Source organism: Pelobates fuscus, chromosome 9, assembly GCF_036172605.1.
Source record: "Pelobates fuscus isolate aPelFus1 chromosome 9, aPelFus1.pri, whole genome shotgun sequence".
In the NCBI taxonomy this organism is placed as follows: Eukaryota; Metazoa; Chordata; class Amphibia; order Anura; family Pelobatidae; genus Pelobates; species Pelobates fuscus.
The window spans coordinates 25,579,461-25,597,505 of NC_086325.1; the positions used below are offsets into that span (position 1 = coordinate 25,579,461).

At 34.6% G+C, this 18,045-nt stretch overlaps 1 protein-coding gene across 1 annotated transcript in view; it reads left to right on the plus strand.

The window, feature by feature from the left end:
* The window catches only part of GABBR1 (gamma-aminobutyric acid type B receptor subunit 1), a 79,776-nt gene extending 62,703 nt beyond the window's left edge, over positions 1–17,073 (plus strand). Inside the window, exons 17-22 of the mRNA XM_063431607.1 lie at positions 3,610–3,726; positions 5,098–5,191; positions 5,413–5,540; positions 5,934–6,062; positions 15,801–15,944; positions 16,259–17,073. Of these exons, the coding sequence (XP_063287677.1) occupies positions 3,610–3,726; positions 5,098–5,191; positions 5,413–5,540; positions 5,934–6,062; positions 15,801–15,944; positions 16,259–16,486 (840 nt within the window). The 3' untranslated portion in view covers positions 16,487–17,073. The remainder of the gene's footprint in view (positions 1–3,609; positions 3,727–5,097; positions 5,192–5,412; positions 5,541–5,933; positions 6,063–15,800; positions 15,945–16,258) is intronic.
* Positions 17,074–18,045: the final 972 nt, after the last annotated feature.

Genomic DNA, 18,045 nt, shown 5'->3' on the forward strand with positions numbered 1-18,045 from the left:
TAATGATGGAAATGTTCTTCAGAATACGAGGTGACCATTGTAGACAGGCTAACATAGCAAAGGCAGCTCTGGATTGCCACTAAAATATGATGCTTCTTTATTGAGAACAATTATTTCTGCAGCTTTTTCAGACTCCCAATCGCTTGGACTGATTATTTCTTAGATCGCAGAACCCCTGGAGCCTGAGTGGAACTTGGCTGCTGATGGATCCTGTGCGACTTTAAATCACCAATGGGTTCCACCCACGGAACGCTTGCTGCAGCAATGCAAAACTGTGCGTTCTAATAATAATGTCTGCGCGGAAATCAATCGCGGCATTCAATAGAAACAATTGTTTTATTCAGTATCCGCAGCTGCTTTATTCAGTATCGACAATTGCTTTATTCAATATCGACAGTTGCTTTATTCAGTGTTAAGATAACGGGGGTCCAGCAGCTCCCACATCTTCTTCTTGTGTATGGTTTGTTGTTCTATTCTGATAAATAATACATACGATTTATGTTTTTGTATGTGTGTGGGTGTATTTATATATACTTGTATGTAAGTATATCCCTGCAGAATTGCTGTTTCTTCTAATAGCATTTTTTTATTAACAAGTGCTGTCCCTTTGTGTTGTCAGTGTGAAGCACACTGCAGTCAAACTTTTTTCTACAGTTGTATGAAACTGGTAAACGGGAGCAGGGTACTCTAGGCCCCCTAATACCATTGACCCATACAAGAAGCAGAAGTTGTTATGGTGCTTGGATTGTCCCTTTAAGGAATGTTTCTAACTCTTATTATGCCCCGAGTAATTGGAAGAGGCTGCTACTGCAAGCTTGATGGGTGTCCTAACTAAAATGTTCACAGTAATATAAAGGAGGAACTGTCAATTCACATTATTTTAATATTTTATTTATTTATCGCCTATATTTAATGAATATTGTTTTTTGGGAGGTCTAAAATATAAAATAAAATGTAGAAATCGGCTCCGCTGCGTTTACCTTAACCCTGAAACTGTGTGCCTCCATTTTGGCTCTGAGTCAATTATTGTTATAAGCTCTGCCATTAGCTCCCATCAGCCAGCTTAGAGAACTCACAGAGGGAGAAGATGAGGTGAATACAAACCAGTTTCTCTTCCTCCGATGCAATGTGTGCCAGCGCTGTGCCAGGACTGAACCGGATTGTGATGTCATTTTTAATATACATTTAAAAGAAAATGTATCACAAGTTACAAGTGATCCTCCATGTTTTATATAGTGCTGTAATTTCCAGAGAAGTCACCGTCTCCCCCCATTAAGAGAGATATACTGGTGTAATATTGTATTTTTTAAGGTATTGATTATATTGACTGCCTATTTGTAATCCGAAAGCGCTCTCACTGTGAATTGAAATCAGTCCGGTTGCTATATATGTAGAAGCTAATACTGCAATCGAGAGCTTGGTTTTGTTGCTGTGATGTAATATTTGGCATGACAGGAGCCATATGTCCCTGCTCACTGCTTCCACAACTAAGGGGATGATTTTTCGGAGATGACAGATACGACCCTGTGGGTGTGCTAAGAGTTTGCAGTGACTAAAGGATATCAGAATATGTAAAGCTCTGGCTGAATGTCAGATCGATTGTAATAACATTTCCTGGAAGTTTCTGAGCCGCAGGTTTAAGAGAAAACACATTGGCCAAGAACTAGAATTCGATTTTCCCTTAATAGGGAACCAAAACTTAATTTTAAACCAAAGGTGCAATTTGTTCCCAATTACTGCCGTGGAGCCAGCATTAGTAAGGACAACCGTGTCGGTGTTTAGAGTAGGATAATAAGAAACACGAAAAAACAACACAACTTTTATCCTTTCCTTGAAAGTAGGTCTCTGCTGACACAACACATAAGAAAAGGAACATTTAGCTTTTAAGTGGTAGTACGTGCTTGGAGCAGCCTTCCAGTGGAAGCTGTAAATCTTAATAAAGTAATGATGATGGGTAAAGTTATGGTCATCTTGATGAACAAATAAGTCATTTGTATCTGAAAACTTTGGTTATTTCTGTATTCTCTTTGCCTGAAACCTCCTTTAGTGGGACAGAAGGGGGTGATGCAGGGACAAGGGACCCGGTCGCATTCATTTAAGTGCCTAGCCAAAAATTACAGGATCAGCTGAAAAGGAGTGAAACTGCTACTAATGCACACTCCATGTGCTCAATCATGTACATTCGGTGACTGTACTTTGCTTTATAAAGTCTTTCCATTTGTCACACTTTGTCATCATCACAATCTGGCCCCTAAATACCTTATGCCAATATGAAACGTACTGTTTATCGAAACTGATGGCTTGATGCAGCCCTGCAATTAAGGAACATTATCCTTATAGAACATATTGTTATTGGGGCATAGAATGTTGTTGGTCCTTAAGGGGTTAAGACAGCATGGCTCGAGTTATTTAAAGGATGAAAATATAGGAAAGTCATTTCCAAGGGGAGCTGTTTTTTTTTATTAATATCCTGAAAGCCTTAACTTTTATTTGCTTTTTTTTTTTTTTTTTTTACAAGGCCTTTTCCCAGTTTTATAGCATTCAGGCCGGCTGTAAACCCGCTATTTATTGATCAGAGGATTTTTCTGCACTTTATAGCGGATCTAAAGCATTGAGTTAGAATTGGATTCTGAATTGTCATTTGTTTCTACGCAGCATTGTTGTTTGTCTGTGGGGGGTTTTTTTTGGTTTTTTTTTACGTTTGCTTTGTTAGCTTGGCCAGAACTTCCGAAATGAATAATGTTGGTTATTTTCCACACTTTGATTTAAAAAAACAAAAAAGCAAAAAAAAAAACATAAAAAACAATAATGTAGTTTAAGGTAAACAGGTGATCTAAACATCCTCTAGATCAGGGTGCCAAAACGGTGATCCCCAGATGTTTTAAAACTACAGCTCCCATGATGCTTTGTCATTCTAAAGGCATGCAAAGGATCATGAGAATTGTAGTTCTACAGAATATGGGGATCTACCTTTTGGGCTCCCCTGCTCTAGATTGTAGGCTCTTTTGAGTAGGCTCCTCATTGTTTCTGTAAAAATAATGTAAACGTCTCATTATTATTCAATGTCCCCCTTTATAATAGTATAAAGCGCTGTGGAACAGGTTGGCGCTATATAAATGCCAATAATGATTAATTAGCACATTTGTATTTCCTTATAAAGACGTGTGACAGTGTTCAGTGAATTCTGCCACTTTAAACATATAACTTATATTTCTTTCATTTGATTTTATTTGTTTTTATGTTGCTGTTTATTTTTAGTTCAGCTCCCTGTTAGTGACAGATTAACCTAGGACAGTTTCGGTAGGTAGGGTGTATGTTCGATGATGGGGATGAGACATTTCAGCTTGACGTCTGAGATGCATTGCTCCTTTTTTTAATTCAGTGAAGATCCTCTAGGGGGCAGTACAATGGACAGGTTGTATATTACATGTACAGTGAATGGCAAAGTGTTTTTACCTCTTTCATCAAGGCAGCCAGAGTTAACCACCTAGTTACTATAAGACTGCAACTCCCATGATTACTTGCCAAAGTCTACCTGTTGTCCATCCCTGTACTACATACTGATTATGATCTCAATAATTTTCTTTTCCCCTTTCTCTGTACTTACAGCAGTCACAGACTCTGGAACCCTGGAAGCTATATACTACTGTCTCGCTTCTCCTGGGACTGGATGTAGTCACTCTTGGCATCTGGCAGATAGTTGACCCTTTGCAACGTTCTATTGAGGTGAGCGAAAAAAGGCTGTTGTTTCAGAGCCAAAATTAAATCTGTCCGTAGTGCAATCCTAAAGTCCACATGTCGAAGAACACATTTGGCACGGACTACTCTCCCAAATAATCTCCCATGTCTCTCTTACCCCCATCTCCTGCTAGAATATATCACAATCCCTCCGTGACTGTATCAATCAATCAATATATATATATATATATATATATATCATTATGTTATAGTTCATGTTCTGTTTACATATCATTACCTTTTTAGTAATAACACTGTACAGTAATGCACCCAGGGACCAGATTGCCATTTGTGAAGAATAAACAGTAATAATAAAGCTATGAATTATGTCCCATGTTACGAATGTCACACGTCCACAGGTCTCATGATCTGGATTGCTGGGAAGGACACTGGGGGATGGGTAGGTGACCTGGACAGAGGTTGTTACTAAATGACACAAGCTGTTATGAGAATGGAAATTCCACATGAACAAAGAGGTTGACAGATGTCTGTAATATGTAATCTCTCAAGCAGGAACTTCCTAAGCCTTCCAATCCCGCTAAGCACTTTGGGATCAAATGAATATGTTTGTTAGATTGTAAGCTTATGGGGTAGATGTTTCTAAATCGTTATGGTTCTATGATAATGACATGTTTTTCTTTCCTACGTGTCCAAATTCTGTATCTGTTCAGCTCTGTGGTATATGATGATGACAAACTAATCAATGCTGGGTTGAAATCAGTAGGGACGCTGATCTCCGAACAGCCTCCTGAGGTCCCCTGACTTTGAATTTAGGTTCAACTTGTTTTATTAGTTGGTCACCAAAACAAGATCACATATTTACAGTACAGTAGCCACAATGTCCTTTGGCCAACAAAATGCTTCCACATCAATACGAATGCGATATAGAAAAGGAACTGCTCCTACCTTACCCAAACTGTTGAATGAAACGCAGTAACCAAGTCAGTTATTTTGCCTGATACTGCGCTCCAGAATTTAAAAACATTACGGCAGAAAATTGAGCAGTTATCCTTCATTCATACACTGGATGTACCAGTTAATGAGTTTAACGATGTTCCTTCATGGCTCTATCAAGTTGTCTCTTTGATTTGAGCAAAATCAATTGAAACGTCAGTGGCCATATTGGTGTTTTATTATTATAAATGGTGTTCAAAGACTAGTCAAGGGACCTACAGTATGACCCTTAAGAACTTCATGGTTCTGTGAGCGGAAGGTACCTTTACCACTTTCCTTGGAATTTATTAAGTGGCAAGGGACCTTAATGAAAGACAACCAAATCCTGTGCATAGATAAAATGAAACAAATTGTTACCAATGTATTCATTACCTAATGCTATAAATGCTGTCTTGGTGTTTTCAGGAATTCACAAAGGAGGAACCTCGCGGGGACCTGGATGTCCTGATTCTTCCTCAGTTGGAACACTGCAGCTCCCTCAAGATGAACACTTGGCTCGGTGTGTTTAGTGTCACTCATTCTCACATTAGACCAAATACACTCTCTGTATGTTCTGTTTTAGATCTTGTATATAGGTGTATCACTGTCTTGTTCCCATAGCTTTTGTCATTTTCATATGTTTTTCTATATATTTGACTTTCAAGCTTTTAAAGATTTTCCTCTTTCTCCTTTGCCTGTTTTTCATTCACACCCATCTCATTTATTGTCATTTCTCTCTAGGTATTGTGTATGGCTCAAAGGGTCTTCTGCTTTTGCTCGGTATATTCCTCGCCTACGAGACAAAAAGTGTTTCCACTGAAAAAATCAATGACCACCGTGCTGTAGGGATGGCGATCTACAATGTGGCTGTGAGTACCAGGGAGATATCGGTATACAGGGGAATGGCATGGACCAGTACATAATTTGTTTCCAATATTTAAACATGATGACTTATATCTCTTGGGGAACACAAAAGCAGAAAATGAATATGAATAATGCTGAGCTTCTCCAGATACTCCTTCACATTTGCACCAGATTCTCACCACTATAATTACTATTTCTGAGATTATAATCTGTAGGTAGATTCAAACTAGATATAACTGGAAACGGCTGTAGGCCAGCTAGTATACTGTCTGCTAGGTTTCCCTACAAATTATCTCTTTGAAGTTGCTCACTTTGTCTGGTATCCCCATGGGATGGTATCTTTTTATGGGTGGTGGCCTTTAGAGCAATGTTACCTCTATTTGATATCCTATCTTCAGGTCCTCTGTCTCATCACTGCTCCAGTCACAATGATTCTCAGTAGCCAGCAGGACGCCTCATTTGCTTTCTCCTCTCTGGCCATCGTCTTCTCTGCCTACATCACCCTTGTTGTGCTCTTCGTACCCAAGGTGAGTGGGAGATCACATGTATTAAAGGTGGCTGCTATATGTGTGTGGTGTCTTGGACCTAATCATTCTATTGATTTAGAGATGCAGAGAGGTCTTGACTGGGTGATGAGTGAAAACAGAACTCTTTAAGACTACTCTTTATATCATACAGTGTATTTAGAATTGTTTTATGATAAGTTAAATATTGAATATGATATCTGCGTGAACCTCTTTTTTTTTTTTTTTTTTTTTTATGCAACAATAAGTTTTTTCCAGATACTAATCAGGAGAGCTTGTTAAGATACATATACCGTATATACTCGAGTATAAGCCGAGTTTTTCAGCACATTTTCTGTGCTGAAAACCCCCAACTCGGCTTCTACTCGAGTCAATGTCTGTATTATGGCAACTTACATTGCCATAATACAGACTGGGGGCTGGCAGGAAGCACTTACCTCTTCTGCAGCTCCTGTCAGCTCCCTCCTCCTCCGCGCCGGTCCGGTCAGCACCTCTGTCATCTCCCAGTGTAAATCTCGTGAGAGCCGCGGGGTCATAGTGCGGCTCTCGCGAGACTTACACTGGGACTTGACAGGGGAGCTGACCGGACCGGCGCGGAGGAGAAGGGAGCTGACAGGAGCTGCAGGAGAGGTAAGTGCTTCTTGCCAGCCCCCCCTCCACTGAACTGCCAGTGCCACTGGACCACCAGGGAGTAAGAGCCCCCCTCCCTGCCATGTATCAAGCAGGGAGGGGAGACGAAAATAAATAAATATATAAATAATAATAAAATAATAATTAATAAAATAAATAATAATATAACAAAAAAATGATTAAAATAATAATTAAAAAAATAACAATAATCAAAATGCCCACCCCCCACCAACACATACACAAACACACACTACATCACACACACTCACACTACATCACACACACTCACACTGCACTCGTACACACACACTGCACTCATACACACACACACTGCACTCATACACACACACACACTGCACTCATACACACACTGCACTCATAGACACACACACTGCACTCATATACACACACACTGCACTCATATACACACACTGCACTCATACACACACACACACGGCACTCATATACACACACTGCATTCATACACACACTGCACTCATACGCACACACTGCATTCATACGCACACACTGCATTCATTATATACACACACTGTAAATAAATATTCAATTACTATAATTTTTTTTAGGATCTAATTTTATTTAGAAATTTACCAGTAGCTTCTGCATTTCCCACCCTAGTCTTATACTCGAGTCAATACGTTTTCCCAGTTTTTTAGGGTAAAATTAGGGGCCTCGGCTTATATTCGGGTCGGCTTATACTCGAGTATATACGGTAGTTATTATTTGGAAGCTCCAGCTTGTTGAATTATTACTCTTTCCTGTTTTACAGGCATTTTCTAGTGCTTACAGGTGGCTTTTATGTCTGACATGTCATTTTATTGGCACTAGAAGAAAGGGATCTAACACAGGGTCTCTTTGGTTGACTTGAGTGTCTCTGTAGACACCTAACAAACGTCACGGACACCCCATGGATCATGGCTCCTCTGCATTTAGAGTGATCACTGCAGACTGTGTAATATACGTTCATTAGACATTTCAGGGATATTAAAGTTGACTCATTGTATGATAATCACCTTTAATTTTAACTTAATACATGTAATCCCTGCTTAGAGGTGAATGAGGTTTGAAGTAAAATAAACACAGGGTAATAATCCTTGTCCTGTGGTGTAGAGTCTGTTCCCCAATTACTATGTCACGTTTTATTTTAGATCCTTCTTTTCAAAAGTATAACATGTTGTCCAAGCTGCCGAGCGTCTGTAAGGATGTATTATAAGGGTAGATGGATAATAGGTTCTAAAAGTGATGGAAATATAATTTACAATGAGACTTCCAGAGTTTAACTGGAAATACCAACAAATTAACTCTTTATATAGTATTATTACATATAGACCGTGGAACTCTTTATATAGTATCTTTCATATAGACCATGGAGCTCTTCATATAGTATTATTTCATATAGACCGTGGAGCTCTTTATATAGTATTATTTCATATAGACCATGGAGCTCTTTATATAGTATTATTTCATATAGACCGTGGAGCTCTTTATATAGTATTATTTCATATAGACCATGGAACTCTTTATATAGTATTATTACATATAGACCATGGAACTCTTTATATAGTATTATTTCATATAGACCGTGGAGCTCTTTATATAGTATTATTACATATAGACCATGGAACTCTTTATATAGTATTATTTCATATAGACCATGGAGCTCTTTATATAGTATTATTTCATATAGACCATGGAACTCTTTATATAGTATTATTACATATAGACCATGGAACTCTTTATATAGTATTATTTCATATAGACCGTGGAGCTCTTTATATAGTATTATTACATATAGACCATGGAACTCTTTATATAGTATTATTTCATATAGACCATGGAACTCTTTATATAGTATTATTTCATATAGACCGTGGAACTCTTTATATAGTATTATTTCATATAGACCATGGAACTCTTTATATAGTATTATTTCATATAGACCATGGAGCTCTTTATATAGTATTATTTCATATAGACCGTGGAACTCTTTATATAGTATTATTACATATAGACCGTGGAACTCTTTATATAGTATTATTTCATATAGACCGTGGAACTCTTTATATAGTATTATTTCATATAGACCGTGGAACTCTTTATATAGTATTATTTCATATAGACCATGGAACTCTTTATATAGTATTATTTCATATAGACCGTGGAACTCTTTATATAGTATTATTTCATATAGACCGTGGAACTCTTTATATAGTATCATTTCATATAGACCGTGGAACTCTTTATATAGTATTATTACATATAGACCATGGAGCTCTTTATATAGTATTATTACATATAGACCACGGAACTCTTTATATAGTATTATTTCATATAGACCATGGGACTCTTTATATAGTATTATTTCATATAGACCATGGAGCTCTTTATATAGTATCATTTCATATAGACCATGGTGCTCTTCATATAGTATTATTTCATATAGACCATGGAGCTCTTTATATAGTATTATTACATATAAACCGTGGAACTCTTTATATAGTATCATTTCATATAGACCGTGGAACTCTTTATATAGTATTATTTCATATAGACCATGGAACTCTTTATATAGTATTATTTCATATAGACCATGGGACTCTTTATATAGTATTATTTCATATAGACCATGGAACTCTTTATATAGTATTATTTCATATAGACCGTGGAACTCTTTATATAGTATTATTACATATAGACCGTGGAACTCTTTATATAGTATTATTTCATATAGACCATGGAGCTCTTTATATAGTATTATTTCATATAGACCGTGGAACTCTTTATATAGTATTATTTCATATAGACCGTGGAACTCTTTATATAGTATCATTTCATATAGACCATGGAGCTCTTTATATAGTATCATTTCATATAGACCATGGAGCTCTTTATATAGTATTAATACATATAGACCATGGAACTCTTTATATAGTATTATTTCATATAGACCACGGAACTCTTTATATAGTATTATTACATATAGACCGTGGAACTCTTTATATAGTATCATTTCATATAGACCGTGGAACTCTTTATATAGTATTATTACATATAGACCATGGAGCTCTTTATATAGTATTATTACATATAGACCATGGAACTCTTTATATAGTATTATTACATATAGACCTTGGAGCTCTTTATATAGTATTATTTCATATAGACCGTGGAACTCTTTATATAGTATCATTTCATATAGACCGTGGAACTCTTTATATAGTATTAATACATATAGACCATGGAACTCTTTATATAGTATTATTACATATAGACCATGGAGCTCTTTATATAGTATTATTACATATAGACCATGGAGCTCTTTATATAGTATTATTTCATATAGACCATGGAGCTCTTTATATAGTATTATTACATATAGACCATGGAACTCTTTATATAGTATCATTTCATATAGACCGTGGAACTCTTTATATAGTATTATTACATATAGACCATGGAACTCTTTATATAGTATTATTTCATATAAACCGTGGAACTCTTTATATAGTATCATTTCATATAGACCTTGGAGCTCTTTATATAGTATTATTACATATAGACCATGGAACTCTTTATATAGTATCATTTCATATAGACCATGGAACTCTTTATATAGTATTATTTCATATAGACCGTGGAACTCTTTATATAGTATTATTTCATATAAACCGTGGAACTCTTTATATAGTATCATTTCATATAGACCATGGAGCTCTTTATATAGTATTATTACATATAGACCATGGAACTCTTTATATAGTATCATTTCATATAGACCATGGAACTCTTTATATAGTATTATTTCATATAGACCGTGGAACTCTTTATATAGTATTATTACATATAGACCGTGGAACTCTTTATATAGTATTATTACATATAGACCGTGGAACTCTTTATATAGTATTATTTCATATAGACCGTGGAACTCTTTATATAGTATTATTTCATATAAACCGTGGAACTCTTTATATAGTATCATTTCATATAGACCATGGAGCTCTTTATATAGTATTATTTCATATAGACCACGGAACTCTTTATATAGTATTATTTCATATAGACCGTGGAACTCTTTATATAGTATTATTTCATAAAGACCGTGGAGCTCTTTATATAGTATTATTTCATAAAGACCGTGGAACTCTTTATATAGTATTATTTCATATAGACCATGGAGCTCTTTATATAGTATTAATACATATAGACCATGGAACTCTTTATATAGTATTATTACATATAGACCATGGAGCTCTTTATATAGTATTATTACATATAGACCATGGAGCTCTTTATATAGTATTATTTCATATAGACCATGGAGCTCTTTATATAGTATTATTACATATAGACCATGGAACTCTTTATATAGTATCATTTCATATAGACCGTGGAACTCTTTATATAGTATTATTACATATAGACCATGGAACTCTTTATATAGTATTATTTCATATAAACCGTGGAACTCTTTATATAGTATCATTTCATATAGACCATGGAGCTCTTTATATAGTATTATTACATATAGACCATGGAGCTCTTTATATAGTATTATTACATATAGACCATGGAACTCTTTATATAGTATTATTTCATATAGACCGTGGAACTCTTTATATAGTATTATTTCATATAAACCGTGGAACTCTTTATATAGTATCATTTCATATAGACCATGGAGCTCTTTATATAGTATTATTACATATAGACCATGGAACTCTTTATATAGTATCATTTCATATAGACCATGGAACTCTTTATATAGTATTATTTCATATAGACCGTGGAACTCTTTATATAGTATTATTACATATAGACCGTGGAACTCTTTATATAGTATTATTACATATAGACCGTGGAACTCTTTATATAGTATTATTTCATATAGACCGTGGAACTCTTTATACAGTATTATTTCATATAAACCGTGGAACTCTTTATATAGTATCATTTCATATAGACCATGGAGCTCTTTATATAGTATTATTTCATAAAGACCGTGGAGCTCTTTATATAGTATTATTTCATAAAGACCGTGGAACTCTTTATATAGTATCATTTCATATAGACCATGGAGCTCTTTATATAGTATTAATACATATAGACCATGGAACTCTTTATATAGTATTATTTCATATAGACCACGGAACTCTTTATATAGTATTATTACATATAGACCATGGAACTCTTTATATAGTATTATTTCATATAGACCGTGGAACTCTTTAGATAGTCCTATTTCATATAGACCATGGAACTCTTTATATAGTATTATTACATATAGACCATGGAACTCTTTATATAGTATTATTACATATAGACCGTGGAACTCTTTATATAGTATTATTTTATATAGACCGTGGAACTCTTTATATAGTATTATTTCATATAGACCGTGGAACTCTTTATATAGTATTATTACATATAGACCGTGGAACTCTTTATATAGTATCATTTCATATAGACCATGGAGCTCTTTATATAGTATTATTTCATATAGACCATGGAACCATTTATATAGTATTATTTCATATAGACCGTGGAACTCTTTATATAGTATTATTTCATATAGACCGTGGAACTCTTTATATAGTATTATTTCATATAGACCGTGGAACTCTTTATATAGTATTATTTCATATAGACCGTGGAACTCTTTATATAGTATTATTTCATATAGACCGTGGAACTCTTTATATAGTATTATTTCATATAGACCGTGGAACTCTTTATATAGTATTATTTCATATAGACCGTGGAACTCTTTATATAGTATTATTTCTTATAGACCATATAACTCTTTATATAGTATTATTTCATATAGACCATGGAACTCTTTATATAGTATTATTTCATATAGACCGTGGAACTCTTTATATAGTATTATTACATATAGACCGTGGAACTCTTTATATAGTATTATTACATATAGACCGTGGAACTCTTTATATAGTATTATTTCATATAGACCGTGGAACTCTTTATATAGTATTATTTCATATAAACCGTGGAACTCTTTATATAGTATCATTTCATATAGACCATGGAGCTCTTTATATAGTATTATTTCATATAGACCACGGAACTCTTTATATAGTATTATTTCATATAGACCGTGGAACTCTTTATATAGTATTATTTCATAAAGACCGTGGAGCTCTTTATATAGTATTATTTCATAAAGACCGTGGAACTCTTTATATAGTATTATTTCATATAGACCATGGAGCTCTTTATATAGTATTAATACATATAGACCATGGAACTCTTTATATAGTATTATTTCATATAGACCACGGAACTCTTTATATAGTATTATTACATATAGACCGTGGAACTCTTTATATAGTATTATTACATATAGACCATGGAACTCTTTATATAGTATTATTTCATATAGACCGTGGAACTCTTTAGATAGTCCTATTTCATATAGACCATGGAACTCTTTATATAGTATTATTACATATAGACCATGGAACTCTTTATATAGTATTATTACATATAGACCGTGGAACTCTTTATATAGTATTATTTTATATAGACCGTGGAACTCTTTATATAGTATTATTTCATATAGACCGTGGAACTCTTTATATAGTATTATTACATATAGACCGTGGAACTCTTTATATAGTATCATTTCATATAGACCATGGAGCTCTTTATATAGTATTATTTCATATAGACCATGGAACCATTTATATAGTATTATTTCATATAGACCGTGGAACTCTTTATATAGTATTATTTCATATAGACCGTGGAACTCTTTATATAGTATTATTTCATATAGACCGTGGAACTCTTTATATAGTATTATTTCATATAGACCGTGGAACTCTTTATATAGTATTATTTCATATAGACCGTGGAACTCTTTATATAGTATTATTTCATATAGACCGTGGAACTCTTTATATAGTATTATTTCATATAGACCGTGGAACTCTTTATATAGTATTATTTCTTATAGACCATATAACTCTTTATATAGTATTATTTCATATAGACCATGGAACTCTTTATATAGTATTATTTCATATAGACCATGGAACTCTTTATATAGTATTATTTCATATAGACCATGGAACTCTTTATATAGTATTATTTCATATAGACCATGGAACTCTTTATATAGTATTATTTCATATAGGCCATGGAACCATTTATATAGAATTATTTCATATAGACAATGGAACTCTTTATATAGTATTATTACATATAGACTGTGGAACTCTTTATATAGTATCATTTCATATAGACCATGGAACTCTTTATATAGTATCATTTCATATAGACCACGGAACTCTTTATATAGTATTATTTCATATAGACCATGGAACCATTTATATAGAATTATTTCATATAGACCATGGAACTCTTTATATAGTATTATTACATATAGACCGTGGAACTCTTTATATAGTATTATTACATATAGACCATGGAACTCTTTATATAGTATTATTACATATAGACCGTGGAGCTCTTTATATAGTATCATTTCATATAGACCATGGAACTCTTTATATAGTATCATTTCATATAGACCACGGAACTCTTTATATAGTATTATTACATATAGACCGTGGAACTCTTTATATAGTATTATTTCATATAGACCGTGGAGCTCTTTATATAGTATTATTTCATATAGACCGTGGAGCTCTTTATATAGTATTATTTCATATAGACCGTGGAGCTCTTTATATAGTATTATTTCATATAGACCGTGGAGCTCTTTATATAGTATTATTTCATATAGACCGTGGAGCTCTTTATATAGTATTATTTCATATAGACCATGGAACTCTTTATATAGTATTATTTCATATAGACCACGGAACTCTTTATATAGTATTATTACATATAGACCGTGGAGCTCTTTATATAGTATTATTACATATAGACCGTGGAGCTCTTTATATAGTATTATTACATATAGACCATGGAGCTCTTTATATAGTATTATTTCATATAGACCACGGAACTCTTTATATAGTATTATTTCATACAGACCACGGAACTCTTTATATAGTATTATTTCATATAGACCACGGAACTCTTTATATAGTATTATTTCATATAGACCATGGAACTCTTTATATAGTATTATTACATATAGACCATAGAACTCTTTATATAGTATTATTTCATATAGACCACGGAACTCTTTATATAGTATTATTTCATATAGACCACGGAACTCTTTATATAGTATTATTTCATATAGACCATTGAGCTCTTTATATAGTATTATTTCATATAGACCATTGAGCTCTTTATATAGTATTATTTCATATAGACCATGGAACTCTTTATATAGTATTATTACATATAGACCATAGAACTCTTTATATAGTATTATTACATATATACCGTGGAGCTCTTTATATAGTATTATTTCATATAGACCGTGGAGCTCTTTATATAGTATTATTTCATATAGACCGTGGAGCTCTTTATATAGTATTATTTCATATAGACCATGGAACTCTTTATATAGTATTATTTCATATAGACCACGGAACTCTTTATATAGTATTATTTCATATAGACCGTGGAACTCTTTATATAGTATTATTTCATATAGACCATGGAACTCTTTATACTGTACTCTGCCCTTGGGTTTTTATATCCAAGATGCACGGTCTTGCACTTATCCACATTAAATGTCAGTTGCCACAACTTTGACCATTTTTTAGTTTACCTTAATCATTTGCCATTTGGCTTATCCCTCCTGGAACATCAAGCCTGTTACATATCTTAGTATCATCAGCTTATACAGTTAGTAAAATATAGTACTTGGGGAGGGAGAGCACTCACAAGATGGAAATGAAATGCAGTCATGTCTCCCTCTCAAAGGGTTAATTCAGAAGAGAATATCTTGCTTCAATAGATGTCTTGAAACCCTGATAGGTTTCTTTCTACCAGCTAACATTTCTATGTAGTGCTATTGTGATACTTCTGACCAGCTCAGATGCTTTACATCTATTTTATAAGCCTGTCTTGAAGCAGCATGGTCATATCTCCATTTGTGGAGAGAGAACCCTTTTCAAGCTTTACTGCCTAATTTGTTTTCAGATGAGACGTCTCATTACCCGTGGAGAGTGGCAGTCTGAGCAGCAGGACACTCTCAAGACTGGCTCTTCCACTAATAACAATGAGGAGGAGAAGTCTCGTCTGCTGGAAAGGGAGAACCAAGAGCTGGGGAGGATCATTGCTGAGGTAAGTTCACAAATTATAGATTTCTGTATGATTCGAATAGGTGAACCTGCCTCCTTCCAGGTGTCTTCTACAGCTTGATGGTAATGGAATTGTAGTCGGACAACAGCTCGTGGCTACAGGTTACCCATTCCGTATCAACTATGTTCTGGTAGAGCTTTTTGTTTGTTTTTTCACCCACTCTACAGTTCAGCTTTTTCAGAATACTTTCTCTTTTTACCCCCTTTCCTTTCTATCTCTGCCATCCCACCTCACTTTCCCACTTACACCTTTCCTGCTTCTGGCTTCTCTCTTTCTCTCCTGCTTTCTCTTTTCAGAAAGAAGAGCGGGTTATGGAACTCCGACAACAGTTGCGGTCTCGGAGAACACCGTCGGTCGCAACCCGAGATAACTGTTCGGACAATCACTACCCAAACTCCTCTGGGGCAGTTTCTTCTCTTTACCAGCCAGGCCTCCCTCTTGCTAGATGCCTTGTAGCAGAGGGAGGGGACAAGCTGGGGAGGAACAGTTGTGATGGGAGCCGAGTGCACCTCCTATACAAGTAGGATGAAAACGCGTGAGCTACAAGGGCACTCTCTTACTCAACATAGCTGTAAATACACTGTGTGGCCTCTCATTCACCTCATCCTGAATGTCTCATTGCGTCTGTCTGTCTGTCTTTTCTCTTGCTTTCTATTTTTGCCACTAATGCCAGTCTCTGTCTGTTATACTTTTTACTATTTTGTCTTCCTGTCCATTTGTCTGTCTACCTTCATTCTTTCAATTGCTCAGCCTCTTTCTTGCTTCCAGTTCTGAATGTCTCGTTCAGTTTAGCACTTTATATTTTCTTTCCATTGAATCACTTAAAACTCAATTTTTTTTGCTGGTATTTGTCGTTGCACTAAAACCTCCAGATTCCACTAGTATTCCCCTGTCTCTCTGACTACAAACTCGATATACTTCTGGGGTATCTCCTTTCTACAATTATTGTCACTTTCACTGTCCCTGAAGCTGTCAGTACAGCCCCCACTAAATCCCCCGCCTCAACCTGCTTCCCTCAGGGATCATTGTCTATATATCAGTGCATCTCTCACAAGTTGTTTTTTTAAGCTGTGATTGACTGTTGCAATAAATAAACAATATAAGAATTTTATTGATTGTTTTCAACAAGCCTGCTTATTTCATTTTATTATTTTTAGACCAATGGTTATATTTTATAGTGCAACCATAAACTCAGACCATGACGGACGGTCTGTCATTTAGTAACCAGCAATGAATTATAATAACTGTATAGGATACATACACCATGGTGGGTTACAGTCATTCGCAATGTCACTTTGGTTGTATCCTTTAGAAAATGTCTTTATTTGAAGTGGACCATGTGGAAAATCTGATTATATCCTTCATCATTTTCAAGATGGCTGCCTCCATCCTAATTTGATTCATGACATGCTTCAGTAGATAAGACATACATTTATAAACATAATAACAGATTAGCTTTTGGTTTCACTTCCCTTAAACATGTAGATGTTAATGTTTAAAAATTAATTATTTAAAAAGCAGGTGTACCACTGTGTGCCTTTCCCTGAGACACATTTCCCATTGGAGTTGTATTTTGTCCACATGTCATTAATTAACTTTAAGAGATTACATTAATTTGGTGTCCGGATTTCCTTGTGTGAGATCTGATGCCTGCACGCTAAGCTTCACACAGAGGAGATCAGATTTCAGTCAAACTGGTAGAGAACAGTGATAACCAGCTGTATCCCTGAATTTAACTCTGAGCTAGGGTATACTGAATGAGTATGAGTGAGGAAAATAATACTGCCTTGCAATTAACACTTTCTGTTGGATCCCGGTTATCAATGATTTACTCAGGCAACATGCAAATTTTTCACATCCTGGGCAGCACTATTCATGTATTTTCCAACCATGTGTGAAACATAATAGGGGCCACTTTAAGCACCTTAACCACTAGCTTGCTATAATAGTTATAAAATTATCCAATGGTTATCTGCCAAACTACATACCAATGGCTTGATTTATACCAGTCTCTTTTGGAGGCTTTCATTTCTTTGGATCTAAACTGCTGTCATAAATTGGAAGCTTATGTTCCTATCATACC